The sequence below is a fragment of the Oryctolagus cuniculus genome, chromosome 21 (genome assembly GCF_051225735.1).
Source record: "Oryctolagus cuniculus isolate XC-2025 breed Fujian yellow rabbit chromosome 21, ASM5122573v1, whole genome shotgun sequence".
Classification (NCBI taxonomy): Eukaryota; Metazoa; Chordata; class Mammalia; order Lagomorpha; family Leporidae; genus Oryctolagus; species Oryctolagus cuniculus.
Genome location: NC_142887.1, coordinates 15428621 through 15454916, shown reverse-complemented (window position 1 = coordinate 15454916; position 26296 = coordinate 15428621). Strand labels below are relative to the sequence as shown.

At 57.9% G+C, this 26296-nt stretch overlaps 1 protein-coding gene and 1 long non-coding RNA gene across 3 annotated transcripts; one reads left to right on the top strand and one right to left on the bottom strand.

Moving 5' to 3' along the window:
• Positions 1 to 229: 229 nt before the first annotated feature.
• Positions 230 to 10111, bottom strand: LOC103351746 (uncharacterized). The gene is made up of 7 exons (XR_016227494.1): positions 10070 to 10111; positions 7209 to 7338; positions 4872 to 4977; positions 3219 to 3356; positions 2711 to 2796; positions 780 to 928; positions 230 to 608 (listed from the first exon to the last, which is right to left on the bottom strand). It is a non-coding gene; the product is annotated as an uncharacterized LOC103351746 (long non-coding RNA).
• TBX3 (T-box transcription factor 3) lies at positions 10010 to 25781 on the top strand. Of its 2 annotated transcripts, XM_051826596.3 has the most exons (8): positions 10010 to 14027; positions 15700 to 15967; positions 16895 to 16954; positions 17236 to 17382; positions 19175 to 19251; positions 20265 to 20422; positions 21629 to 22305; positions 23733 to 25781. In XM_051826596.3, the coding sequence occupies exons 1-8, from the start codon at positions 13639 to 13641 to the stop codon at positions 24174 to 24176; spliced, it is 2220 nt and encodes a 739-aa protein (XP_051682556.1). In that variant the 5' UTR covers positions 10010 to 13638; the 3' UTR covers positions 24177 to 25781. The 2 variants fall into 2 exon arrangements, with proteins under 2 accessions (XP_051682556.1, XP_051682557.1); XM_051826597.3 differs by lacking the exon at positions 16895 to 16954 and having other exon boundaries at positions 11696 to 14027.
• The last annotated feature ends 515 nt before the right edge of the window (positions 25782 to 26296 follow it).

Sequence of the window (26296 nt, the reverse complement as noted above, 5' to 3'; positions counted from 1 at the left end):
GTGAAGGGCTGTCTGGGCCATATTGATCCTGCATAGACACTCGCACACGGGCGCGCGCCCACACAGGAGCGCGCGCGCACTCATACTTCTCCCTCTTTCCTCTGTACCCCCCCCAAAAAAGTCTCGAACGAAGTGGATTCCCCTTTAAGAAGGTTTTGTCCCATCCGTGCCCCCTCACCCACGCACACAACCGCATATGCGTCCTGATGGACGGACCAAAGGACCTGGGTAGTGGGCAAGACTGCCCGATGGAGGGTTTAATGGAATTTCTTCCCCAAAAGGGCAGTGCAGAACAGGAATCCCCACTGTGCGCGCCTCCTGCCAAGACAAAGAGCTGGGCAGGCCCTGGTTGATCCCCAGCTCCCTCGGAGAGGAGCGGTACGACTCCCCGCCCCGTGACTCTGTTTCCCTGTCCAGGAAATGGGGAGCCCACCCGCTCTGATTGCTGCATTTAACGAGTGTAGAAAAACGCGGTCCTTCTCGTGAGGATCTCCCAAACGTCGCCTCCAATAAACCGCACGGTGTAGCAAACCCATTTCGCAGGTGTGGAACCTGGAGCTCAGGAGAGCGAGTCGGCGCGCGACGTTGCGGGTGTCGGATTCCAAGTCCTGAACGAAATCACCCCGGGAGGGTGGAAGCTGGCGCGGCCAGGGGCTCCGGGGAGCGCAGGAGGAGGGGGCGCTCTCCCCGCTGGGTGGGCCCAGAGGCTTCTTCCTGCCCACCCCCCACCCCACCCCCAGCTGCCTCTAGTTCGGAAACGACTGGCTAGAACGAGAAACCTTGAGTCCTGAGACCTGTTGCGTGGAACTTGCGAGCGCGCAGCAAACGGGGAGAGGTCTCTGTTTCGAGCGGTCGTGGACGTCCGCATCGATTGCATTGACTTTATGGTGGGCCGGCCTGACGCCTTCATCGATCAACCGAACGAAGCCTAGGACAAAAACAGACAGGAGAACATCGCAGGCGCCTGTGCGAGGCTGGCGCGGGAAACCGCCCCGCCACACCGGGGGACGGGCGGGCGCCCCGAGCGGGTTCCATGTCCACGCCGCGAGGCGGGGAAACGAGCTTCACTCCCCCACCACCCCCTTACCCATTCATTTTGAGAGAATCTGTTCTATTTGTAAAATTAAAATGATACAAGAATGAGCTTACTCAGCCCCCTGGGCCTTGGGATACTAATAGGGGGGAGGGGACAGCCTAACAGAAACTGACAACCCTAGTGGGGGAGGGGTCACAGGCACTTCTTTGCTGTCACTCTTTGACTGTGCGACGCTGGGCCAGGCTCCCTAGCTGTCTGCCCGCAGTTTCCCGTTTGTGGAAAAGCAGCCGCACCCGCTGTAAACGCGGTGTGGGTGTGCGCGCCGCCCCGCACGCAAGGGAGGACGCAGGGCTTGGAGGCTCCAAGTCCTGGCTCTGGGCGGGGGCGCGTGGAGCTTGAGCAGCCTTTCTGCGCACCAGCAGTGGGGAGAGGGGGGTAGACTCAGGCACCTGTTGGCGCTTAGGCAGGCCCGCGACGCCACGGCGGCCACCACGCCAGGAGCGCCATCGGGGTCTCCAAGGCTCCCCAGCCCCACCTCTCTGCAGCACGCGCTAGAGCTGGGCGGCTGGATTTTGGCCTCTGCGCCCTTTGCCAGTGTCTCAGCCTCCACTGTCCTCCTCTTCCAAATGGGCACAATATATATTTTCCGCAAGATGGGAGGGGGGATTACAACAAGCTGACTCCCCCGGAGTCTCCGCAGAGTATCTGGCACGTCAAAGCCTCTCAGTAAATATTTGCAGAGTAACAAAGTGGAGTTTCTCATCCATCCTACAAGCTTCTTCCACTGCCGGCTTCCTATGGGTCTGCTTGTGACTGGTGTTGACTTGTTCTGTCTTATTTAACATATCCGAGTCCATTTGCTGAGGCAGTGAATAAGTTCGCTGTTTCTTAAAGCACTTCCAAGGGGTCTTCTATTTTTCCAGAGCAGACAGAATGCCCTGTGCGGTCTTTCTCTCCCGTTCTTCTCGACTTTCTCCCCGATATGAGCACCTAGCAGTTCTGTGATCAGAGCTGGACTTGAGTCCCGGGCACCCAGGAGTTTTCAGATTGGATTTCACCGGGACACTCTCCCATCCAAGCCTTCTCCTACCCCTCCAGCTCTGGAAGTAATTCCAGACAAGATCATAAAGACTAAGGCAGTGCCTGGAACACAGAATGAACTGGAACACTGCCTGGCACACAGAACAAGGACTGGACGAATTTATTCTTCCCAAGGTTACAAACAGCAACCAACTGTTGTGAAATAGCCGGTCAGCGAGGTGCTGATCACCCGGGCAGAGCTCCTCTCAATCAGCCACAGAGGCAGGTCTGGTGAGGGGCAGCAGCCACCTCCTAAGGGACCCTGGAAGCCAGAGAGGACAGTGCATCTCAGCCCTGGACTTCCTAGCTCTAAGCACCATTGTTCAGCCCTGGGGTTCCCAGTTCCAAGCACCATTGTTCAGTCCCAGGTAGGGCCAGCCGCTCCAATGGTCACCGAAGGGACCTGAGAGGGTGCAGAAAAGGGCGCGGGATCAGGAGTTCCCTAAAACCACGCACACTTTGCTTTGCATCCCCACATCTACCAGGCTCTGCCCCCACCCCCAACTCCAATCTCGGTAAACAGTAGCTGGTGCAGGTGGAGCTTTAACAATGAGGCGCAGCTTTGCCCTAAGAATTCTCCTTCCCCAGCCTCACCGGCTCCAAAGATTGGGCAGAGTCTGGGGTGACCCTCTCTCGCTGCGTCCCAGCGCGAGCGTCGGCGGCGGCGATTCGCCCAGGCCCTGCGGGGACACGCGGAGGACGCCCGTCCGCCAGCCGCCTCGCTCCCGAGCGCCATCCAGCGGCCAGACCGCAAGGGCGCCTCGCGCAAAGGCTCAGGGCGAGCCTGCCCAGGAGCGAGGGGTGGCGGCTTCGGGGACGGAAAGCGGCCGCGGCCTCCACGCCAGCCCGCGGAGCGAGGCCACCTCCACGTCCACGCTTCCCCGCGCCCAGCCCACCCCGCTGAAGACCGATGCGGGTTCAGGTCCCCTCTAAGTCCCCTCTAATTCGTGCACCACGCTTGCACTGGGCAGGAAAGTTTCAAAAGGAGGGCAGAAGTGCTGCACCGCCGCCAGGGAGCTTGCGATGCAGGCTCGGGGGGCTTCCTCCCGGGCCCTGGGCGCGGACATGTTAAGTCCTGCCTCCCTCATTCTACACCCATGACCTTATCCCGCTTGGAGCAGGCGCTGTGATGCCCTGCTCCTCCACGCAGCTCCGGCTGGGGAACACACCGCCCCAGGCCCGCTGGGCGTCCGTGCCCCTGGCCCCGGGTCTCCGGTGGCCGCCTCGCGTGCCCCGAATTCTAAATGCAAAGGGAGAAAAGAAATGAAATAAAATAGAATAAGCCCCCATGCCACTCTTCATCTACCCGGAATGTTATCGCTAATTTTTTGGAAAAGTGCCTGTGTACACACATATTACATATATTATTGAGTGGGTTAGCGCGAGACTACAAGCAGCAAACGACAGGGGGTGGGGGGTGGGGGGCATATTCTCCAATTCCCCGGTAATTTGTAACAGACTGGCTCTATTGCTCTGAGAGAACCGAGTAACTGCGGAGCCGAAAAACAAATTTAACTCTGTCTGCGTTGATCAAATAGGAGTCTGCCCGTGGGGTGTGACTGCAACGCATTTTTTAATCCGAGATTTAATTTCATCTTCTGGGCTACTAGGAATGCCCATAGGTACACGCTGGTGCCCACAAAGAATATTCTAGAAACACACAGCACAGGCTCCTAGGTGTAAAGAATGTTGTAGAAGGTAGCCTAGCAGATGGAGCCACGCACCGCTCCCGGAGCTCTCCCTGCAGGAGGAGGCCCTGCCCGACGCTGGAGCCAGGCCTGCCTCTCCCGCTCTGCTCCCTCTCAGCCACAGGCCACTGCCTTTCTTCTCGCCCCCTCCCACCCAATCCCTGCCTCTCAGAGGCCGTATCATCCACCTCCAGTCTCCCTGTTTATACTGAAATCGGCCCCACTTCCAAAAAAAAAAAAGTACAACCTACAGCCAAAAGGCCTTTCTTGGACTACAGCAACTCTGGAATTCTAGAAGTGACGTGGGGAAGCCCACGACAGGAACACGCGAACATAGGACGAAAGGCACTCTCGCATTTTAACTTGTTTCATGGGAAATAAAAAAATCCGAGTTCGCCGCACCGCGCTTCCTCTTCCCCGCTTTTCTCAACAAAAAAGGACTCCAGCTAAGTCGGGGGGCAGGAGGGGTGGATGAAGTCGCTTAGAACGGGAAAAAAAAAAAAAAAAACCTAGGCATTATTTACACCTGCGAACTTTTGATGGCTGCATTCGGCTCCAATTGGCTTAATTGTAAATCTTTTCCGCATGGCCTCAACCCTGCACGGAGCGTCTGGGTTTAATAACGCGCCCCGGCACCCCAGCAGGGCCGGGCTGCGCAGAGCGAATCCCGTCCCACCCCAACGCAGCGCGGAGGGAAGGAGAGCAGCCCCCAGCCCAGCCCCCAACCACGCTGGAGGTACCCCCAAGATCAGACTCAGACCCTGAAGCTGCTAAGAGCCATCGCCCAAGCCAGCGTCCCCTCGGGAGTCCGGAGCGGGAGGCTGCGGCCCTTCCCCGCCCCCTCCCCACCCCACCCCACCCCCACGCCCAGCACTGGCGGGGGGCAAACGCTGACCAGGGGCGTCCACGCGGGTAGCCAGAGACGGACGCAAGCTCCCCCGAGCTGCAGCTGCGGCCCGACCCGTGTTTAAAAGTTGCTGCGAAGGAAGCCTAAAAACTCACCCCAGCCGGGAGCCGAGCGCGCTGCCGCGACCCCAGCTCCCCGCCCGCGCCTCCCGGGAAGCTACCTCCTCGCGGTCGCTTCTCCGCCACTTTGAAGCCAAGGGTCCTCCGTGTCTCTTTCATTTTTGGTACCCCCGGCCACAGGTCGTTGCCATCCACCCCGGATTTGTCCTGCGCACGAGTAGAGAGAGAGCAGAGGGGGCCGCCAGGGCGGCGAGACGGAGACAGAAAAGGCATATCAGACACCGGGGAGGAGGGCGCGGGCGAGGGGCTGCGGACTGAGCCCCTGCACCCGCGGTTTTCGTTCTTCAAAAGCCCGAGTTTCGCGGACCGGGTGCGCCGGGCTTTCCTCCTTCCCGCCGGGGAGCCCGCCTCGCCCCGCCCCGGCACCGGGAGAGGCAGGCAGGTAACCGGCACGGGGCTACCTGCCCGCGGTGCGCCCTTCCCGGGCCGGCGGGACTCAGTCGCGCGACCCAGAGACCACCCCCCCTGCTCCCTCTCCTCCGCCGTGGAGCAGGCAGCGTCTGGGGCCAGCCCTGAGCCCGATCCCCCGCTCCACCTCCGTGCGCCAGACTCGGAATCCGAGGTCCGGAGCGTCTTCCCCGGCTCCGCACTCGGCCAGGCCTGGATCCGCTCAGCTTCCGCGTTTGGACCCGCGGTAAGGGGGGACGGTAGGTGGACCCCCCCACTCACACCCTCGGGGCGGAAACCATCCCCCAAAAGGACTTTGTGGGGGCTTCCAGGGCCGTCTGTCCTGCTCGGCCAGGGAGAAGCAAGAACCCGGCGCTGTGAGCAGAGGGGAGGCCAGGTTCCAGGGCCCGGTGGGCCGTCCCTCTCGGCCGGCCCGAACGAGTTTTAGTGTTTGGCTTGGGCACGAAATGCATCGAGGCCCCGGACGCCAGAGAAAGCTGCACAGAGGGAAAGCCCTGGCGAATCCAAACATTCTCTTTGCTGCGTTGTGTGCGCGTCCCACTGCCTCCCTCTCTCCCCTTGCTCTAAGATAAACACAACATTTTTTGAAAGGGAGAGAAGAGAAGCTCCTCCAGCCGTCCTCTCTTCAGATCCCAAGCCCCACGCTTTCAAGGGCTTCTGAGAGCTCTCGGGCCTTGACCTTCACCTGAGCGTTCATGGCCGGGAGGCAGGTCCCCATGGCTCCTGCGGTGCCACCACATTTAGGACACTTGACAAACACGCAGGCTTTGTTCTGGGCTATTGGCAGGCCAAGGTGATGGGGCTAGGAGGACCCACCATAACTCAGAATCCAGTCACTTAGTTGGGGTCTTCCCCGTCCCTTGCTGTTCCCCGGGGTGGGGGCCACCCAGATGGACAGGTCATGGAGGCAGAGGCAGGGGTGCAGCAGCTGTATCTCTCTCTCACCACCTGTGTGGCCACGAAACAGGCTCGGTGGATGGCAAAAAGTAGGAAAGTGAAGCAGCCAGGGCTTGGTTCCAAGTTTGTGAGAAGCGAGTTTGGCCCGAGAATTTGCCTGGTGCCGGCCAGGCCTGGAGTCCAGACCTCAGACAGAGGCCTTTGGTGGCAGGGTTTGCAGACTCCTACCAGCCAGGTCGCCCGGGAGAGGCAGAACCACCACCGTGCGCCCTGGGGCTGCAGGGACAGCTGCAGGGACAGCTGCAGGCCAGGGCAGGACTTCCCACTGCAGGCAGCCAGGGAGGATGGGAGTTTGTCAGGTCTCCATGCGACAGGAAGAACTGGAGCCCCTTGAAGCCCAGTGTGCCAGCCTGGAGGAGGCAAACCCCCTTCTGAAGTGCTGAAAACGTGACCTCTGGGGACCCAGGAGAGGCTGGACGGCGGGCTAGGAGCTGCAGCGAGGCCGCCGCCGCCGCAGGACAGGGAAGGGGGGAAGTGCCCGCTCTGTCCTCCCTTCTCTCTAAGTCCAGCTGGGAGATCCACACGGGGCGAGGACACCGGCACCTGGGGACCCGTCCTCTGTCCTTGAAACCCAGTACGGGAAATAGTAATGGATAGCATGCTCAAATTGAGAAAACGTGTCTGAGGCTGCGCGGGGATGGTTAGTTCAGCAGGTCTGGAGGAGCTGATCTTTCTGGGGCCTGTCAACTCTCCCGACGGTAGCAGCCCTGTAATTTGCCATGGCCTCTCACTTACAGCTCTCCCTATCCCCTCCAGCCCAACTGCTCCCCTGGGACCAGACCCCAGTGCCCCAGGACCCTGGCACCTCCACGACACCAAGAACGGAGGGAAGAATCCACCACCACCAGCCATTCCCTCGCCCCGATGTCACCCACGACCTGCACGTGGGCTCAGAGACCAGGTTGTTATATATTTTTTTCTCCACCCTCTTTAAAATATTCTGTCCTGGAGTCTCCTCACCTCACAAGTCAAATTCCAAGCATAAAACACTGTGGAGCCATCTGTCCCCTTACCTGTCTTGAATGAATAGTGGAAAAGAGGATGTGGAAGACAGAGGGGTGAGGGGTCTTCAAAGTGCTCCAGGCCTGCATCTCGCTGATTCTGGGTCCGATAAGTGAAGAGGGAAAAATTTCCAGCCCCTGCCTTGGGAATTCATTTCTGCTAGACTAAGTAATGTCCATTGCATTATCTTTTTTTTCATAATTGGGTAAAACACACACACACACAAAGAGAGCATTGAAGATGTAGATTGGGTTAGAAATTAGGAAACCACAATTAGTTCCTTTTCCTGAGAGAGGGAGAGGAAAAAAACCTTCACGGATGTATAAAAAGCACCATCCCCAGGCTCACGCACACACACACACACTTCATTCTTACCTCCTTTATTTCCCCTCCAACTTATCTAAATCACTGGCTGTGTACAAATTTGCCGTTTTGCAGGGTGAAAGCTAGGTGCTAACAAGAATAATACGGACAGTGAGATCTTTTCATTTCGCCTCTGCCAAAAACATATTTACATTAAAAGGAGGTACGATAAGCATGGATTAAGTGTGTAATGAATGATGCTCTAGAAACAGCATAAACCAACTGGCGCCAAAGTGAGCCTCATACTAAAAATACTACTTCTCCCCAGCTCGGCAACTTGGACGACCCCCACCCCCTGCACACACGCTGCAGACTCCTGCACTGAATTGCTCTGATCAATAATTTAGAAGGATGTCAGGGGATGGAGAAATATGCATGGCTAGAAAGCTCGTGCTGCTGGAGCCAGGCAGAAGCTGGGAGTTGGGCTCTGCAGCCCGATTTGCAGCCTTTTACCCTGGGCTGCTGCCCAGGAGATGAGGAGGGGGGTGGGGGTGGGATCTCAGAGGTTAGGGAGCCCCGAGGGGGCCCAACCACCCTGGGCAAAAGGTTGGCTTTGGAGATGCCAACAGGAGACAGCGAAGCTTCCCACCTAGACAGATGGGCCCAACTTTTTTCTTGCTCCCAAGATAACGTCATCTCGTCCCAGCCTAGGAAGCGAGGGGTCCCACTCTGCTTGAACCCCAGGAAGAAGGCCCTCCAGTCTGTTGTGACTGGGAAAGATGGGGGGAGGCCCAAGGCGGGGGAACTGCAGGGGCCCTGAGTTAGAAAGATAGAAGCAAATTCTGAGAGAACCAAGGAAATAGAGAGGAGGAGAAGAGGAGACAGCAAATTAAAAAAGAGCAAGAGGAGTTAAAGGCTGGGGCATAAGGTGGACAAGGCGGGGTGGGGGGGATGGAGGAGAAGGAAGGGGTAAGAAAGACCACGTGATCAAAGAATCTCAAGGGGAGATGGACAGAGAGGTGGTGAGACAGAAAGAAAAGGGGGAAGACAGAAGAAGCAGAAACAGAAAGAGAGGTGGAGGTCCTGCCCCGAGCGGTGCAGCCCAGAGCTTTGTACCTGCCCAGGGTGGAGGAGATGTGGGGGGACTTGAACTGGACCAAGGGGCACCGGGTGGAGAGGTGGGGCGCAGCCAGAGGCTCCGGGGTGTGCGGAAGTTCTGCACTGAGTGAGAAAGTCAGGGCTGGAGGTAGCCCAGGGGGTTGTGCAGGTGGGAAAGTCGGTGTTTGGGGGTAGTCTGGGGGCGTTCATGCATGCCTGTGGGTTTTGGGGTGCTCCTGATGTTTTGCAGGAGGAGCTTTGAATAGGAAACTAGGGACTGGTTCCCCCCTATGCTCCCCCGGGGTTAAAAAAAAAAAAAAGCCAGTCCCCAGTGGGGAAACTCTGGCCGGAAAGAGCCACACAGCAAGCAATGAGTCAGTTTTGAAAACATATCCATACCTAAAGAGTTGTGATGGGGTGCGGGGATTGGGAGGGGGCAATGGCGGCCTCCCTGGTGGGAGTCTGTACATTGGCCGACCCCCACACAGCACAGTTCTCAGTTAGGCCTCAGACCCCAGGGGGAACACACGGGTCCATGTGTCAACAGAACTCCCAGTCTAGCGACACCAAAAAGGCACTCGGCAGTGAACCGGGGTGAGAGTTGAAGAGGGAACGAGTGTGTCCCGGGCCCTGGCCAGACCTCACACGCACTGACGTGAATATTTACAGCAAACTTGCCAAAGTAAACGACCCCGCCTACCCACCAGCCTTTCCCCCTCCTCTCCCTTTTTTTTTGTAAACTTCAGATAAACACCATTCGGTCACAAAGGGCTCGGTGAGGCTGGTGGCGCCCCAGGGGAACAGAGGGATCCCGCAGGGTGTCCCCGGCGTTGAACTTGCCTGCTCTCATCCCTGGCCTGGCTGAAGACACTTGATTTGGCTGTGCCTGTGCTACCTTTTTCCCACGCGCGACCTTGAATTTCAGGCTCTTGAGCCCACGCCCTTAACACTCGCCTACCCGTGCAATGCTATTCCTTTACCTTCAGCCGGCTGCAAGCATTACCCTATATGGAGAGAGGTGTTTTTTTTTTCTTAAAAAAAAAAAAAAATCCCAGGCCTACAATGCAGTGTGGAGTTCTTTTTGGAAAAAGTAGGGGAATATTTTGGAGACATCAAACTTTCTGCAGGTCCTTTGTGGACCCAAGATTTGGTCCCCCTCCCGGTGTTTGTGGAACGTGAGGCAGGAGGAGAGAAGACGCAAGGGTTTGAAGCAAAGAAAAGTCCAGGCGGAGCCTGCGGCTGCAGCCCGAAGCCGGGGCCGCACTAGCCGGTGTCCTGGGCTGTCCCGAAGGCCAGGCCTGGCATAAGTCTCCGGAGCGCGCTGGCCAATGTTTAACCCGAAGGCAGTGGTCACCAGGCCGCTTTTGTTTGTTCGCAAATTAATCACCCAGCGCACGGCCGGCGCCAGAGTGGGTTTATCGCCCACCGGGAGGGGGGCCGGCGGGCGCGCAGAGACAAGAGGAGTTCGCACCTTCGCGCTTTTGATCCCAGAGTTACGGCGGACGCCCGGCATAATAGGAGCCTCCTGGGGCCCAGTCTGGGAGGTCAGTCGTAATTGGCGGAAGTTTGCAGACCATTAGCAAGATGTCCTCGTTTTCGATTCAGAACCCCGCAAATTTCCCTCTTCTCCACCCTCCCTCCTATGCTGCAGTGGAGGGGGGGGTCAGGCGTGGTTGCTCTGGGGTGACCCCAGGGTTAAGTTCGAGGTACCTGGGCAAAAACAGGCAATCGAGGGTGCAGCCCAAAGCTAGGTGAAGATATTTACAAGGTAAATCAGCAGGCACCCCTCCCAGGTCCCAGGCGAGGCAGGCCGGAGTGCCCAGGACCCGCTCTGCTGCGATGGGGCCGCTCGGGGAGCCGAGCGGGTGAGGAGGGGAGTGGGTGCCCTGTGGCTGCAGCTACTTTGCCTGCGCTCCACGCGCGCGCCGAGCGGGTGGGCTAGCCAGCGCCCGCAGCACCAGGTAGCGGGGACTGCGGGGGCGCCCTTGGAAGCGCAGCGAAGCCGTCCCAGGCCCAAGCTCTGTTGGGGGAGGGGGTGCTTTCTGCCTCGGAAAGCCCTGCGATGACCTCGGTGTTCTGCGTAGGGAGGGGGACAAGGCCTGGCTTCTGGCACCCTGTGCGATGGGGCGCCAGGGGGGCGTTAGGAGCCGGCGCGCTGGGCCGCGCGCGCTCTCTCCTCTCCCTCTTACTCTCTTTTGTCACCACCAGAGAGGACAGAACGAAAGGGAAAGAAAGGAGCGAGATGGCGAGCCAGACGGAGTTCGCAGAACCCTCCGGTGACTGCGGGGAATTCTCCGCTCTTAACCATGTGCGGCAAAAATGCGAGGCTGGGGACGCTTGTCGCCAGGAAGGTGCCTGTCCTATCTTGGCGCGGTTGGCCCACATTTTCAGCCTCCGCTCGCTGCCACTTGGGCTCCGGGGGCTAGGGGTTCGGGGGCTACACAGGGCAAAATGTCACCGAGGACTTCTCTGCTCGGCTCTGGAGCTCCCGGCCCAGGGCGTGTTCCGAACTCCCAGGCCCCTTCTCTCATCACAGGAAGGGTAAAAGAACACTGTCCCCAGGATGTCCCTCCATCTGAGTAGGGTCGCCCAACTCGCGACCTGCCCCGCCCCCTAGGAGGCCGCACTCTGGGGTGGGGCGGGGTTGGGTGGGGGAATCCAGCGACCCCGGCAGGGGAGCTGCTGCAGACGCACAAAGTGACTACCTGGGCGCCAGGTCGGATCCTTCGCCTAGGCCCCCACCCTGCCCGAACTCGAACCAGGCTCCTCGCCTCTGGGGTGGGGGCGATTCACGGTTTGTTTTACAAATTCGCCCCCGGACTTCAGGCGAGATAAGTGCCCGCCCGGGTGGAGAAAGAACCGCGGCATCGAGAGATAAGCGCGATGCCTGGGGAAGATACTAGACTGGCGCACCTCCCCCCAGGCAACTCGCCCACCCCTCGCCGGCAGCGCCGGGGGCAGCGGCCTGGAGGGGGCAGGCCCAGAATCCGCCCAGTCTCGGCGCTCACTGCGCGGCTCTGTACACTCCCTCTGCACCCCGCTCCCCTGCCTGCTCCCCCACCGTGGAACACAACACGGGACTCGCGTGCAAAATGGCTAGTAAATGCATTTCCAAAAAAACCAAACGAGAGTCTGTCTCCCGGAGTGCGCGCAGAGACAGGGCCAGCCACGCAGGCTGTGTACGTGTTCGCGTGTACGTGTTTTGGGGGACGCGTGTTCTGGTACAAATGCCCCGGGTGGGGGTCCTCCGCACATGGCTGCGGGTGAGGCCTGGGAGAGACGGGAGCCCCCATGCGCGCGTGCCGAGATCTGGCCACATCTCGGTGCTCGTCTGTCCCCGGACTCAGGCGCAAGGAAGCCGGGCGCCGAGACTCCAGGGCTCGGCACTCGCTCGGCGGCGGCCAGGCGGAGCTTGGCTCCACGTGGGGCCGCAGAGCGCGCACGCCCGGAGTCTCTGCTGCCGCCGGCTTTTGTTGCGCGCAGCGGCCGAATGGCAGCTCGCGGGGAGGCTCGGCTGCCCGCTCGGCTCGCCCGGGGCCGGGGGAGGGGGAAAGAGCGAGGGCCGGAGAAGAGACCGGGCCGCGGCGGCCGGAGAGCGCCCCTGCCCGGCGCCCGGGAGCGCTCTCCGCCTTCGCGGTCGGGCTGGCTCGCCCGCCCGCTCGCTCGCTCCCTCCCTCCCTCCCTCGCTCCCTCCCCCTTCCTCCCAGGCCCTGCCTCCTCCGGGGAGCCGGGGCTGGAGGACCGAGGCATTTCAGACGTGGGCTGAGCGGGCGCGAGCGCGCTCGGGGGCTGCGGCGATCTCGGGATCGGCCACCTAGAGGCGACTTCGGGGCGCGCGCGGCGCGGCGCGGCGCGGCGGCTCCCGCCCGCCCTCGGATCGTGTTGACATATTCACGGGACAGGCAGTAGGACCGGTGCGGCGCAGCGACGTTACCGTTTCCGACACCTTCTTTTTATAACTCGGCTCTGTCCCCCAGCACTCGACCTGTGAAAACCACGCCTATGCAGCGACACAATTGGTCCGAAAGCGTCAAAGAGCCAATCAAGAGGCCTCCGGCTCCCCGCGGCCCACCGCGCAGCCCCAGCTTCTAGAGCCGCGGAGCAGACGCCCCGGGGAGTTCGGAGGCCGAGCAGGGAGGCGCGGAGCTCCGCTCGCTCTCTCGCGCGCCCTCCCTCTCCTCGCCGGCTCGCCGCGCGCTCTCTCTCTCTCTCTCTCTCTCTCTCTCTCTCTCTTTCCTCTCTCTCTCTCTTCTCTCTCTCGCCCCCTCCTCTCCGTATTCCTCGCTGAATCCCGCCTAGCCTGCGCGCCTGGACGCAGATTTAGGAAGCGAATTCGCTCACGTTGTAGGACGAGGAAGCGAGAGAGGCCCGGCCGAAAAAGTACGGCAAGACCGGGACTGAGCCCGAGACAGCCTGCGGAGGCGCTCAGCGGAGGAGCAGGAGGGCGAGCCGCAGCCTGGGCGCAGCTCGAATTCGGACGGCGCTGCTAGAGGGGGGGTTTCCATCTCACTGATTTTAATTTTTTTTTTAAATTTTTTTCCCTCCCCGCCCCCGAGAGACTTTTGCAGCTCGCTCGCTCCGGGCGAAAGCCGGGGCCCGGCGCAGCTTGCGGAAGCCCCCAGCGAGGGAGAGGGAGAGAGCGAGCCAGGGGGGCGGGGGAGAAGGTGGAAAGTCTTCCAGGAGCGCCGACCGCACTGGCAACAAAGGACCCGGGGGCTGGGGCTGGGGCGGGACGCCGGGGACCCGGGGCTGCAGCGACGCCGCGCCCGCAGCGACTATGTCTCCCGGGCGCTCGCCTCCTCCTCTCTAGCTCTGGCTGCGAAACGCACTTCCCTCCCCTCCCTTTGAAGTGCTTTCGTTGCGATTCCTTCTTCTTCTTCTTCTTTTTTTTTTTTTTTTTTTTGGCTTTTTTTTTTCTTAAAACAACCACCACAACAAAAACTATGTGCTGCTGTTGAACAACAAAACAAGAAACCAAAAGACAAGAAACCAAAAGCTCACCAGCAGCAGCCGCCGCGGACTGGGGCCCGCCCGGAGTGCATGAACCTCTCCATGAGAGATCCGGTGATCCCTGGGACCAGCATGGCCTACCACCCTTTTCTGCCTCACCGGGCGCCGGACTTCGCCATGAGCGCGGTGCTGGGGCACCAGCCGCCCTTCTTCCCCGCGCTCACGCTGCCGCCCACCGGCGCCGCGGCGCTCTCGCTGCCCGGCGCGCTGGCCAAGCCCATCATGGATCAGTTGGTAGGGGCGGCCGAGACCGGCATCCCCTTCTCGTCCCTGGGGCCACAGGCGCACCTGAGGCCTCTCAAGACCATGGAGCCCGAAGAGGAGGTGGAAGACGACCCCAAGGTGCACCTGGAGGCCAAAGAGCTCTGGGATCAGTTCCACAAGCGGGGCACCGAGATGGTCATTACCAAGTCGGGAAGGTAAGCGCCCAGGCCACGGAGGCCCCCTCGCCGGAGGCCCTGGAGGCGCCTCTCCCTCCCTCTCCTCCCAGGAAGCTGGTTTGCCAGTCCTTACGGCTGGGGCGAAAACTTAGCTGCCTGCACCGAGTGTGCAGAGACTCCCGGGGCCCTGTCTCAGCGGCGGGCCGTTCTGCTTACCTGGGCGCCGGCATAGCTCCTTTCGGGGCAGACAGGATTCCTCCCACCCCCTCAGAGGTTTGGGGTTCCCTGCAGAGAGGCAGAAACCCCCCTACCCCCCAAGAAGCCCTCACTCCATTCCGGATCCCGTTGACTTCTTTGTGAATGCTGTGTCCTGTGGCTGTTTCATTTTGTTCGGGGAGCCGGGGAGGGTGCAAATCTTGTCTTATGCCTGGGAGTGGGAGGCCTGCCCCTCTCTCCCCGCCTGCCCTTCTGCAGTTTGGGGGCCTCTGGGTGTGAGGGGGCCGAAGCCCCTGCTGCCAGGGGTCAGGGCCAAATCTAAGGACGGCTGGAGCTGTTGGCCTCACGTGTCCGTGACCGGAGGGAGAGTTCAACAGGCAATTTTGGATAATTAAGATTATGCTCGCAGACCCGAGGAGCCAGCCAGGCTGTGCACACCGCTTGTGTCGGTGCGAGTGTCCTACCCCGTGTTTTGCTTGAGGTTTCCAACTCCTTGCCCTGGCCCAACGCTTGCCTGCGACTATCAGATTTAAAAACAGCATGGAAGTCGGACGTAAAGAGGAAAGGATTTAAAAGAAAACTATATATATATATTTATATGTATGTATAAAATCCCCCCTTGATGTCTTCAACTTCCTGTCTCCTTCCAAAGTGAGACCAGGGTTTGGCACCATGTGTTCCGCAAAGCCACAGCGCATTTAGGCAGTTTCCACAGCGAAGGGCTTCCCTTCTGGGAACTGCCAACACTTCTGTGTGATCAGCAGCAATGTGGTGCCCCAGGCTGGCCGGTGTGGAGGGGCCTGGGGACTTGAGCCGGCAGCCAGGGGAGCTCCCGGATCCCTGTGTCCACAGCCGACAGCCGGGTTGTGTGAGGCCTGGGAGTCCAGCCCGCTAGGGGAAGCTCGGAGTTAGAACTTCCTAAGTCCGGTTTCATTTCGCCAGAGCGGGACTCCCGGCTCGGCTCGGCTCGGCCAGAGGCAGGGAGGGTGCCACCTGATGCCCCGCGTCCTGGGGGAAGTGTAGCATTTTTTCTCCTGCATAGGTGCTGGCAGAGTCTGGCCTGGGGTGAGCGCATTTCACCGCAATCCTACCCCCGAGCTGTTTTCGCGTTTAGCGACCTACAGAATAAGGCACAGGCCTCGACTTCCCTAAAAAGGGGGGCGGCAGGCTTCGCAGTCCTGCGGGGACGGGGGGAGAAAGAGATTATTAGAGGGTGCAGATCAGTGCCTTGCCACGGTGCATCTGTGTTGGGTCCTGGGACTGGAGCCATTGGACGTGTTGAATGCTTCTGGGTGGAAAGAGATGATGTTGAACCCCGTTGCACTATTTGGGAAAAACAGATGTGTGCCATCACAGTGGGACGTTTTAAACTTGGTTAACACATTTCAGGATGAAATCAAACCCAAGCTTCTGAGTGATTTCTCGCTCTTTTTCTTTTGTTATTTTTTCTTTCTCCTCCTCCCTTTTTTTTTTTTTCAATTCTTTCCCATTGTAGGCGAATGTTTCCTCCATTTAAAGTGAGATGTTCAGGACTCGATAAAAAAGCCAAATACATTTTGCTGATGGATATTATAGCTGCAGATGACTGCCGATATAAATTCCACAATTCGCGGTGGATGGTGGCAGGCAAGGCCGACCCGGAGATGCCCAAAAGGATGTACATTCATCCGGACAGTCCTGCCACCGGAGAGCAGTGGATGTCCAAAGTGGTTACCTTTCACAAACTGAAACTCACCAACAACATCTCGGACAAGCATGGATTTGTAAGTCTCATTCCACTTGTCAGCCAGAGCCTTTTTTTTCTCTGCCTCGCTTTCCCCAGAGTTCTGCTTTAATGCAAGCAAACTCGGTCGATCTGCCCCGAGACCAGGACTCCCAGCTGTTGCTGTGTGGGTCACGGGAGGCCTGCCGTTCTGCTCGGGCTTCTGTGTCTCTCCCGATCCCAGATCCTTGGTAGACGGCTGCCTGACCTGACAGTGAGGGTTAAAAAAAAGAAAGAAAGAAAGAAAAAAGAAAAAGAAAAACCAAAGCCCTAGAGTCAGTTTCAGCACGAAGGATCTGTTTTGTTGTAAAGAGAAAACCTGCCGGTGGCGTTTTGAAACCAGCCGCGTTATTTCTTGGGAGGGTTTGCGCTTCCAAGCCTTGCTCATGTTGGCTAAAGGGTGTAAGGACATTTTTAGAAATTGACTCTCTCCTAGGAGAAAATAATTGGGGCTTAGGTGAGAGTTAGGTTTCCCGGAGACGAGGCCCGAGATCCTTGGTAGAAACATGGTGCGTGCATGCTTGTGTGTGTGTGTGTGTGTGTGTGTGTGTGTGTGTGGAGTGCATCCATCCGCGTAGTCGGCGTGGGAATGCTTAAGATACTTGGTGAGAACTGGGGTGGCCCGCAAAAGTCAGGCAAAGGACCTTTCGCCCCTGCGGCCACCCCTCCCCAGCATTTCAATAAAATAAACAGTGATAAGCGAAGGGGAAGCATGGAGATCAGGCCCGGGAAGACGTGAATGGCACGAAAATATCCTCAGCGGGCAGGAATTGCATTTGAAGCTCTTGATTTGATTAAGGCATAAATATTCCACTCTGGAGTTCAGTCGTTCAGGGCTTTAAGTGGATTGGGCGCGTCAATTAGTGGGCGCTTATAAGCACTGAATCATTTTGTAAATTAAAATGCATGTTTTTCTCTATCTTTTAAGACTTTGGCCTTCCCAAGCGATCACGCAACGTGGCAGGGGAATTATAGTTTTGGTACTCAGGTAGGCTAGGGTTCAAGGTGCCAATGCACCTTAGCTGGCGAGGGTGGGGGGGGACCCTGTGGAAATTGAGGCACCATGGTTTGGATTCTCCGATAGATAAGATCCGAACGTACCCGAGGAGGTACTCCCAGGAGGTGGGCTCGGGCCAAGTGTGGCACCCTGCGGTGGGAAGATGGCTTTGAGGCAGGGGCTGGAGAGACCCCGCCTGTCTTGCTAAATCCTTTGTGTGTGTGTGTGTGTCTGTTTGTGTGTGCGTGTTTCCCGTTCCTGCTCCCCTGCAGACCATACTGAACTCCATGCACAAATACCAGCCGCGGTTCCACATCGTAAGAGCCAATGACATCCTGAAACTCCCTTATAGTACATTTCGGACGTACTTGTTTCCCGAAACCGAGTTCATCGCCGTGACTGCATACCAGAACGATAAGGTAACCGAGGGGCTTTCTTTCCAAGGATGGTCTTTCTCCTCCCCCTTGATCTGCCCTGCATCTGACTGAGAAAGTTACCAGAGAGGGGGTTGTGCGTCCTGAGCTTGCTCTGGGGCTCTGACCTTCCTTGTGCGCGCGATATCTGTGAGAAAGGGGAGCTGGCACCCACAATGGGGGCAGGGAAGGGAACAAAATAAAACCCCAGCAGCTAAGAAGCCAATGCTGATTTTTAAAACGCTGAGCCAGTTGCGCCAGGAAGAGGCTCCTGTGCCCACGGTCGCCCCCGATCCACCCTCCCAAACCCCGCCCTCTCCCACGCCGCTCCTCCAGACTTTGTTCATCCTTTGCCCCTTCAGGAAGAAGGATCCAGAAATCAGGTTCCCAAGGAATCAGCTAACAATTTAAGGCAAAAGCCCCTGGGAATCCTGGAAGGAGCGTCCTGGTGGAGACCAGCTCTGCTCCCCAGAAATCCCGAGTAGTTGGTCTGGTTTTTATTACCTTTTATGCTGCTGTGTTTTTTATGATGTGTGTGTGTGCGTGCGCGTGCGTGCGTGCGTGCTTGCGTGGTTGGAATAACCTACCCTGATCACAGTCCTGCTTTTCAGTTTACACGGTCAAAGTCCCCACTTCATCAGAAGTTTTCTTTCCCCTGGAGGCTGAAGGAAGACGGAGCCTCCGATGGGGCAGCCCTTGGAGTCTAGAGCTGCTGTGGCCTAAAGGTCACGGGCATAGACTGTAAGAGACACAGAGAGCGCCCCTTGCTGCCGCTCCACCAGTTCGCAGCTGGACAGGGGCTGGGGGAGGGGCTGGGGGCTCTTCACCTTGTGCAAGTGCGGAGTGCCGGTGAGCTGACAGCCCCTGGCTTTCTGCAAGCCCACTGTCCCTGGGGACACCCGACGGGAGGGTTCCCTAAGTCTGGACCCCTTCTGAAGTGCCTGCCCTCAGCAGTGTATTCCAAGAACAAGAACCCAACCAAGGGGCCCTTTCCCATCCCTGAGTAACTCTGCAAGGGATTTGAAAGCTTCCATATTACAGCCTTTTCCCTCAGCCTGCAAAGTGCTGGCTCCCTCTGGACCCGGATTCCTGGGAAACTCAGTTGTTAATGTAATAATAAAATGCAGCATTTTTGATCAGATCAGACAAAGGGGCCGCGGGCCTTCTCCACCTAATGGCGGTGGCAGAGAAAATAAATGAAAACAAATGTTTCCAGTGGTCACTCCGTCCTTTTAAATCTGTAATTGTCAATATTGTAATTCCTCAAACCACTCCTCCCACCCCCAGCAAAAAAAAAAAAAAAAAATCAAACTCACTCCAGCACAAGGGTAGTGAAGTCCCATAAATCATTTTATTAGATTATGGAAAAGGTTGGAGTGTATGCTGTGTGTGTGTGTGTGTGAAGGTAGGGGAGAACATCACAATATATTTTATGATTAATTGCTCTGGATAAAGAAATCCAAGTAAAAGCACAAGTTGAAGAGCTACAGGTTTTCCTGTGGACAATTTCGATGATGTTTTTGTTTCTAAACCCAAGCTCTCAGCTGCCCAAAGAAAAAACGTATTTGGGTCCTTTTAGCCTGGAATCCTTGGTTTAGCCTCCTAGGGAAGACACAAGTCTTGGTAGGGTTCCTTGTGGCGTCTCCACGGCCCCCTCCAAACTCCTGCCACCATCTTAGCCCCCTTTCTCCTGCCCCTGACCCATCCCAGGAGGCTTTGGGTTGGGGGCAAGACTCCAGCAACCTCCCAGAATCTGAGGCCAATGTTTCTCTCTCTCTCTTGCTGTTTCCTCCTCTAGATAACTCAGTTAAAAATAGACAATAACCCTTTCGCAAAAGGTTTCCGGGACACTGGAAATGGGCGGAGAGAAAAAAGGTGAGTTGAGACAGGGACTCTGTTCTCAGATAATTTCGAGAAAGCGCCACTTCTCTGGGGTCCAGCTTTCAAGTATTCGAAATGAATTATTGGGAAGAGTGGATAGAAGATAACTCAGTCCCCTTGGGCCACCGTCCATTTTTATGCATTATTACTTTGAAGGAAATTAACTGGGCTACGCCACGGTTATTTCTGGGAGAAAAAGTATCAAGGCTCACAGATTATATAAGGACACTTATTGGTTCCTAATTAATGGAAGTTCCTCCTGGGTTGGTCCCAGGACAGGACCAGATATTCACAGATGGTGTGGAATTTTTGTACTCTTGCCTTCCAAATGCCATCAGGCAGAGCTGGGGACCCCAGAGCAGCCTGTGGCTCCCGCCCTCCTTCAGGGGCCCATGTATCATTTTGCATTAAGTAGACAGCTGGGGAGTATGTGTGCACGAAGCCCTCCCTTCCCCCAACCCTAGTCAAAGAATTTCTAAAATCCAGAAAATCACCCTCAATTTTTCACCTATTCCCTTGAGGGGATAGGCATTAAAAATAATTTCTAACATCTAAATAAATTTTTACTCCAATTAATGTGCTGCTGAAACGGTTACAGTGAAGTGCACCATGAAATAAACACTTCCTCCCCAGGCCCTTGCAAGGGTTTGCTAGGCTGAGCTGGTGTTCCCCAGGGCCAGACACCCCCGTCCCCCCTTGCTCTGTGAGGCCGCCACCGCCCTGTGCTCCTGCAGACAAAAGTGCACAGACCTTCCCTGATGGCGCCCCGATCTTGAATTTGATCTTGAATTCATTCATTCATTCCTCCTTCCTCCCCGCCCTGGCGGCCTGGACAGAGGGTCTGTGCGTTGCCCTGGGCAAGCAGAGTTCAAGGGAATCAGGGTGGCCCCTGGGTGGCGTGCAGGCAAGGTGACGTGTGCATGCATGCCTGCCCTGGGATGGGGAGGAAGCCAGGAGGGGAGCCGGGGGTCGCGTTCTGTGATGCTGAGTGGGGACTTCTGCCACAGGAAGCAGCTCACCCTGCAGTCCATGCGCGTGTTTGATGAAAGACACAAAAAAGAGAACGGGACCTCGGATGAGTCCTCCAGTGAACAGGCCGCCTTCAGCTGCTTCGCTCAAGCCTCTTCTCCCGCCGTCTCCACGGTGGGGACCTCGAACCTCAAAGGTGAGCCTGGGCCCCTGCGTTGGCCGCGGTGCAGGGAAGGGGCACAGGCCCTGACACTCGCCCTTGGGAGTGCCTTCCAGACAGGTGGCCCCTGGGGTGTGTCCCTCCCCAAGGGCCCGCAGGTACTGGAGAGCTCAGAACCTCATCCCTCAAAGCCTGGTTGGGCTGGGGGTGGGGGTGTTTGTGCTTCTCTCTCTCTCCCACCTCCCTCCCTCCCTCCAAACCAAGAGTCTCTGACCCCCCCCCCCCCAGCAGCAGGGAATTTGGGCAGGCAGGAGAGCAGGGCCTGCACCAGCTCCAGAGCAGCTGACCTGGGTGGGATGGGTGGGAGACCCACTGGGGGCAGGGGTGGGGCTGGCAGAGAGAGTTCAGAGCCCCAGTGGGCTTCCTGTGTTAAAAGAGCAAGTTGGCCCGCGCGCCCTCGACCAGAAGGAACCTGTTTGTAAGTGTAATAACAATAGCAGCTCATGTCTTCAGTCCGGTTAAGCTTTAAACATAAACCAGGGCCCCTTTTTCTTCTCTGGTCGGACACCCACAGAGGGTGTGGTGAGAGCAAAAAAGAGGCTGTGATTGTTTGGCTGTCCCCAAGCAGGGAGCGCCCATCTCTGCCCGTCCCGGCTGGGACAGACACACGAAGGCTGTGTGTGGGGGGGGGAGGGTGAGCATGGGAGGAGAGAGAGGGGCCTGAATTTCATTCCAGTTCAGACAGCGGGGTTCTCCCCAAACAAGGCCTCCCCAACAACCCGCACACTTGTGGAAGGTGCCGCTTCCAAGTGGCTGGCTGGGGTCCAGCTGTGACTTTCAGAGCAAATTCGTTTTTATTCTTCAAGTTGACCTGCAGCACGATGGAGAAACACATGCCACAACTTTTGCTGATACAGCAGGAGGGCAATGGACCCTCGCACAAACAGAAGCCAGGTTCATGATAACAAGAGAGCTGCCCCTGGGGTGGCGGGGGTGGGGGAACAAGCTCCACACCAAACTAGAAATTCCTTGTGAGCTTAAGAACTCCACAAGTTGTTCAGGATCCTTATTCCCATTTTGTGGATGCATAGACTGAGGTGAGGTGAGGATGAGGGGCTCCCCCAGGGCTGCCGAGCCTGGAAGCTGGGTGGGATTCAGACTTGGGAGCCAGGGGCGCCCTGGCCTGCGTTGGCGGCGCTCAGGCCCTAACTTTAGGCTGCTCCTTTCCTCCTCCCACTGTAGATCTGTGTCCCAGCGAGGGGGAGAGCGACGCTGAGGCCGAGAGCAAAGAGGACCACGGCCCCGAGGCCTGCGAAGCAGCCAGGATCTCCACCACCACGTCGGAGGAGCCGGGCCGCGACAAGGGCAGCCCCGGGGGCAAGGCGCACCTCTTCGCTGCAGAGGCGGCCGGTCGGCCCCGGGACAGCGGGCGGCCCGACAAGGCATCGCCCGACTCGCGCCACAGCCCGGCCACCATCTCGTCCAGCACCCGCGGCCTGGGCGCCGAGGAGCGCCGCAGCCCGGGCCGCGACGGCGCGGCCACGTCCAAGCTGGAGGAGGCGCGCGCGCCGCCGGGCAAGGAGGTCTTCGCGCCGCTCTCGGTGCAGACGGACGCGGCCGCCGCGCACCTGGCCCAAGGCCCGCTGCCCGGCCTCGGCTTCGCCCCGGGCCTCGCCGGCCAGCAGTTCTTCAACGGGCACCCGCTCTTCCTGCACCCCGGCCAGTTCGCCATGGGTGGCGCCTTCTCCAGTATGGCGGCTGGCATGGGGCCCCTGCTGGCCACCGTGTCCGGGGCCTCCACCGGCGTCTCGGGCTTGGATTCCACCGCCATGGCCTCGGCGGCCGCGGCGCAGGGGCTGTCCGGGGCCTCGGCCGCCACCCTGCCCTTCCACCTCCAGCAGCACGTCTTGGCTTCCCAGGTATTTATCCTCCCCTCCCCCACTGGCTCTGGTCCCTCTGCCCTGGGATTCCGGGCCATCCCCCCAGCCCCCTTGTCTGGCAGCTTCATTATTGTCACGACTGATCCAGGACTAGGTGCTGGGCTCATCTATCTCCTCCTAACCTCACCCGGCCCCTCCCCACCAGGAAATTCTTTACAATGCCTTCCTGAGGGCAGTTCCCAGGGGGAGTAGCAAGGGAGCAGGTTCTTGGTCTATTCCCACTTGCTTGGTCCAACCCTCCCATAGTACTGGGATGAGCTCTGATTTTCAGATGGAGGGAGAGAGGTCCAGAGATGTCAAGTAACTTGCCCAAGGTCACACAGCCGGCACTGGCAGATCTGACTCCATCTCAGCTTTTGCAGGGCTGCAGTGTCTCCCAGTCCCATCCTTCCCTTGGGAACAGGGTCCTGGCTGGGGCAGGGGTGGGGGGTGTCGCTCCCTGGGTGGGAGTTCCCTCTTAGGCCTTGAAGCCTTTCCAGCCCGGGCAGCCCAGCCTGTTCCGTGAAGGGTTAATTGGTGCGCAGGTGGGGAATGTCAGCGGAGAGGGCCCGGCAGGGGCTGTGGCAGGCGTGTGCGTCTGGTCCCACAGCTGTGCCGGGTACAGGGCGGCAGGGCAGGCCGCTGCATTCGCTCAGAGAGAGGTTCTCCGCGGCTCCCCGCGGCTCTCGCCTTTGTTTTGTCTGCCGGCATTCGTCTCCCTTCTCTCGGCCAAGGAGGCTGGAGCAGGAGCCGCCTCCCCTGCCCAGGGGGGAGGGCGTGCAGACAAGAGCCGGCCTCTGGCTTTCCTGGGCTCCTCCCAGCTTTGGCTGGCTTCTCCTGGCAGCCCCGACACAGGTGGGCCAGGAAAGGTGCACCCAGGGGCACTGATGGCGTCCTGAGACCTGGTACGGGGGAACTAGCCTGGGCCCGGGACCCTGCATTGTACATCCTGCAGCCCCAGCTGAGTGCGGCCCTCCTGCTTCCCAGCCCCTGGGTGCACCTTCCCTCCTCTCCCCCCCACTTCCTTTTGCTCAAGCTCCCCCCTCCCTTTTAGAAAACTTCTAGGAAAGACTGTAAGAGAGAAGGAGGCCAACCCTCCCTTCCTCCCCAGAGTCTGATAATCCCTCCCCTCGTGTTTTTGTTCAGCCCCCTTTCCGGGGCACATGCACTCTGCGGTCCCATTTAACAGATGCCCGACTTACCCGGGGAGAGATTCCCCGCGGGCCTGTCCCCGGGCGCTGGTTCCAAGAAGTGTGCCAATTATCTGCCACCTCCCTCCCTGGGGGCAGGGGTGACACGGAGCGAAGCCCCCACCCCCAGCCTCCAAAAGACCCAGGGATCCCGGCTGGGGCGGGGGCGCGTGGTGGGCGCGGCCCCGCCCCCGCTCGCTCGGCTGACTCGCTGCGTGCGCTCCTCTTCCTCCGCAGGGCCTGGCCATGGCGCCGTTCGGAAGCCTGTTCCCTTATCCGTACACGTACATGGCGGCGGCGGCGGCTTCCAGCTCGGTGCACCGCCACCCCTTCCTCAACCTGAACAGCATGCGCCCGCGGCTGCGCTACAGCCCCTACTCCATCCCCGTGCCGGTCCCCGACAGCAGCGGCCTGCTCAGCACCGCGCTGCCGTCTATGGCCGCGGCCGCGGGGCCCCTGGACGCCAAAGCCGCCGCCCTGGCCGCCAGCCCGGCCTCGGGGGCCGTGGATTCGGGCTCGGAACTGAACAGCCGCTCCTCCACGCTGTCGTCCAGCTCCGTGTCCTTGTCGCCCAAGCTGTGCGCCGACAAGGAGGCGGCCACCAGCGAACTTCAGAGCATCCAGCGGCTGGTCAGCGGCCTGGAGGCCAAGCCCGACCGGTCCCGCAGCTCGTCCCCCTAGAGCCCCGCGCCCCGGATTCTGCCCATTCCAGTCCAGTCCAGTCTGCCGTGCACTTTGTGGGATGGCCAAGAAGCCAGCGGGCCTGCGGCGGCGCGCGGGGGAGAGGGGAGGGTGTAGCCGTCCCCTTCGGCGGTCATAGGGGCCAGGGGTGCCGGCCTCCCTGGACAGAACGTTCTAGAGCCAGGCCTTGGCGCCTTGGCTTCTTAGCAATGCTTCTGTATCCTGGATCTAGCCCCAGAGCCGCGGGTGGGGTGGGGGTGGGGGAGCTCCGAAGCGCGCCTGTGGTCTCGAGTTGTTGGGGAGTGGGAGTGGAGACATTGAAGTCCCAGGCAACTTGCAGCCAGGCCCACCGGGAGGGGCAGGAGGTGCAGAGAGCCTCCTGGTCCCTGTGGATTTATATATATATATATATATTTTTTTTTTTTCCTTCGCTGTGTCAAGTGGAAACAAAAAGCAAATTTTTTGTTTTTTGTTTTTTAAAAGAAGGGGACAAATGCATACACGAACGCGATTCTGTGTGTGAAGATGAGTAACTTCAGCGACTCTCCTGGGGTCCCTGAGGGAGCACCGCGGGGCACCCAGGGGTGTCACTGCCATCCTAGCTTAGTGTCTAGTAAGGAAGTCTGTCTTTTGAATACTCCTGTGATGTTTGAAGAGCCGCTATAGGTCTCTTGCATGTTCCCCAGTCATGTATTTGTGGTTTTTATTTTGAACTCTGAGCTTTTAGGGGAGAAACATCATCCCACCCCCTTCCCCCCAAGCCTGCACCCCCAGGGAGGAGAGGGGTGGGACAACAGAAAAAAGTATGGATTTATTTTCTCTAATTAATCTCTGTAGCAGGATTCCTGTTGTGTTTCTTTGACAGTTTTCTCTTTCCTGTATATGCAATAACAAGGTTTTAAAAAAATAAAGAAGGAGCGAGACTATTAGACAAAGTATTTATGTAATTATTTGATAACCCTTGTAAATAGGTGGAATATGAATGCTTGGAAAATGAAAACTTTAATTTATTGACATTGTTGTATAAAGCTCTGTAAATAGGCCCGCACCTGTAAGGTTTTGTGTTGTTTCTCCTCGCCGGTTTTATCTCCAAATCACAGAATTCGCTGTTAACACCCGAAAAAACACACTGTGCACCAACACCTACACACTTATCTGCAACATGGGTTTTTTTTTTTTTTCTGATCTCTTTTGTTTTTAAAGTCCAAGATTGTGGGGGGGGGGGGCAGAGTGCTATTTCCTATTTTAGCCAAAATCGGGGAGGGGGTGTGCCCCTTCCAGAATCCACTTGAAATTCCTGAAAATACAACACCCCAACGTGGTTCTGAAATTGCTGTGGCCCCAGGGGTGGGTGGAAGGGACTGTGGTTTGACTTGTAATTTTTTTTCTTTTGTATTTCTATTTGCTAGTGTCTGGAATTCTCTGATGGTGTTTTGAGTTAGTGCCTATAGCGCTGCCTTCACAGTCCAAAAGTCAGGTGCTCAGAGGAGCTTACAGAAGGTGTATTTTGTGTTATAGCTGTTGATGAGTTCTTTGGTTTTCTGTATCCCCCCCTTCTCTCTTTAAAACATCACTGAAATTTCAATAAATTTTTATTGAAATGTCTATGGGCCTTGTGTTATGTGCTTTCCTCGGTAGGATCAGTCTCTTGCCTATCCCCTTCCCCCCACCTTTAAATAATTAAGGTGAACCGAAATGAGATGTCACTCAAGTTACAAAGCTAAAAAGCAAAGTCCCTTACTCCGGCGAAGGGAGCAGCTTCAATCTGAAATTACTTTTCCTTTAAATTAGGGAGAGAAAAAAAAGAGAGAGAAAAGAAAAAAATGAGAGACGGGAAGGGGCCTGATTAGAATTCGGGAAGAACAGTCATTTCAGATCCTTAAATGCTAATCGGAGCAGACAGCGCTGCTCCCTACGTCGGCTTCGCCCACCGGAATCCAACCCAAACTGGCCGGGCACCGGGAACCCCGTGCGTTTCTAGTGTGCGCTCCCTTTGACATGGATCTGGGGGAATCCGAGTTGTTGTTGGTGGTGGTTTGTTTGTTTGTTTGTTTTTTTTTTAAATACCCAACCCCTCTGCTTGTGTCCGCACCGGTGCGTTTGGCACGGAACGGGCGAGC

Bases quoted from the DNA above. Each gene is read 5' to 3' on its own strand.
- TBX3 (XM_051826596.3), top strand. From the start codon at position 13,639: ATGAACCTCTCCATGAGAGATCCGGTGATCCCTGGGACCAGCATGGCC. The intron at 19,252-20,264 runs GTGAGTTGAGAC...CTTCTGCCACAG, and splicing joins AATGGGCGGAGAGAAAAAAG to GAAGCAGCTCACCCTGCAGT. The intron at 22,306-23,732 runs GTATTTATCCTC...CTTCCTCCGCAG, and splicing joins AGCACGTCTTGGCTTCCCAG to GGCCTGGCCATGGCGCCGTT.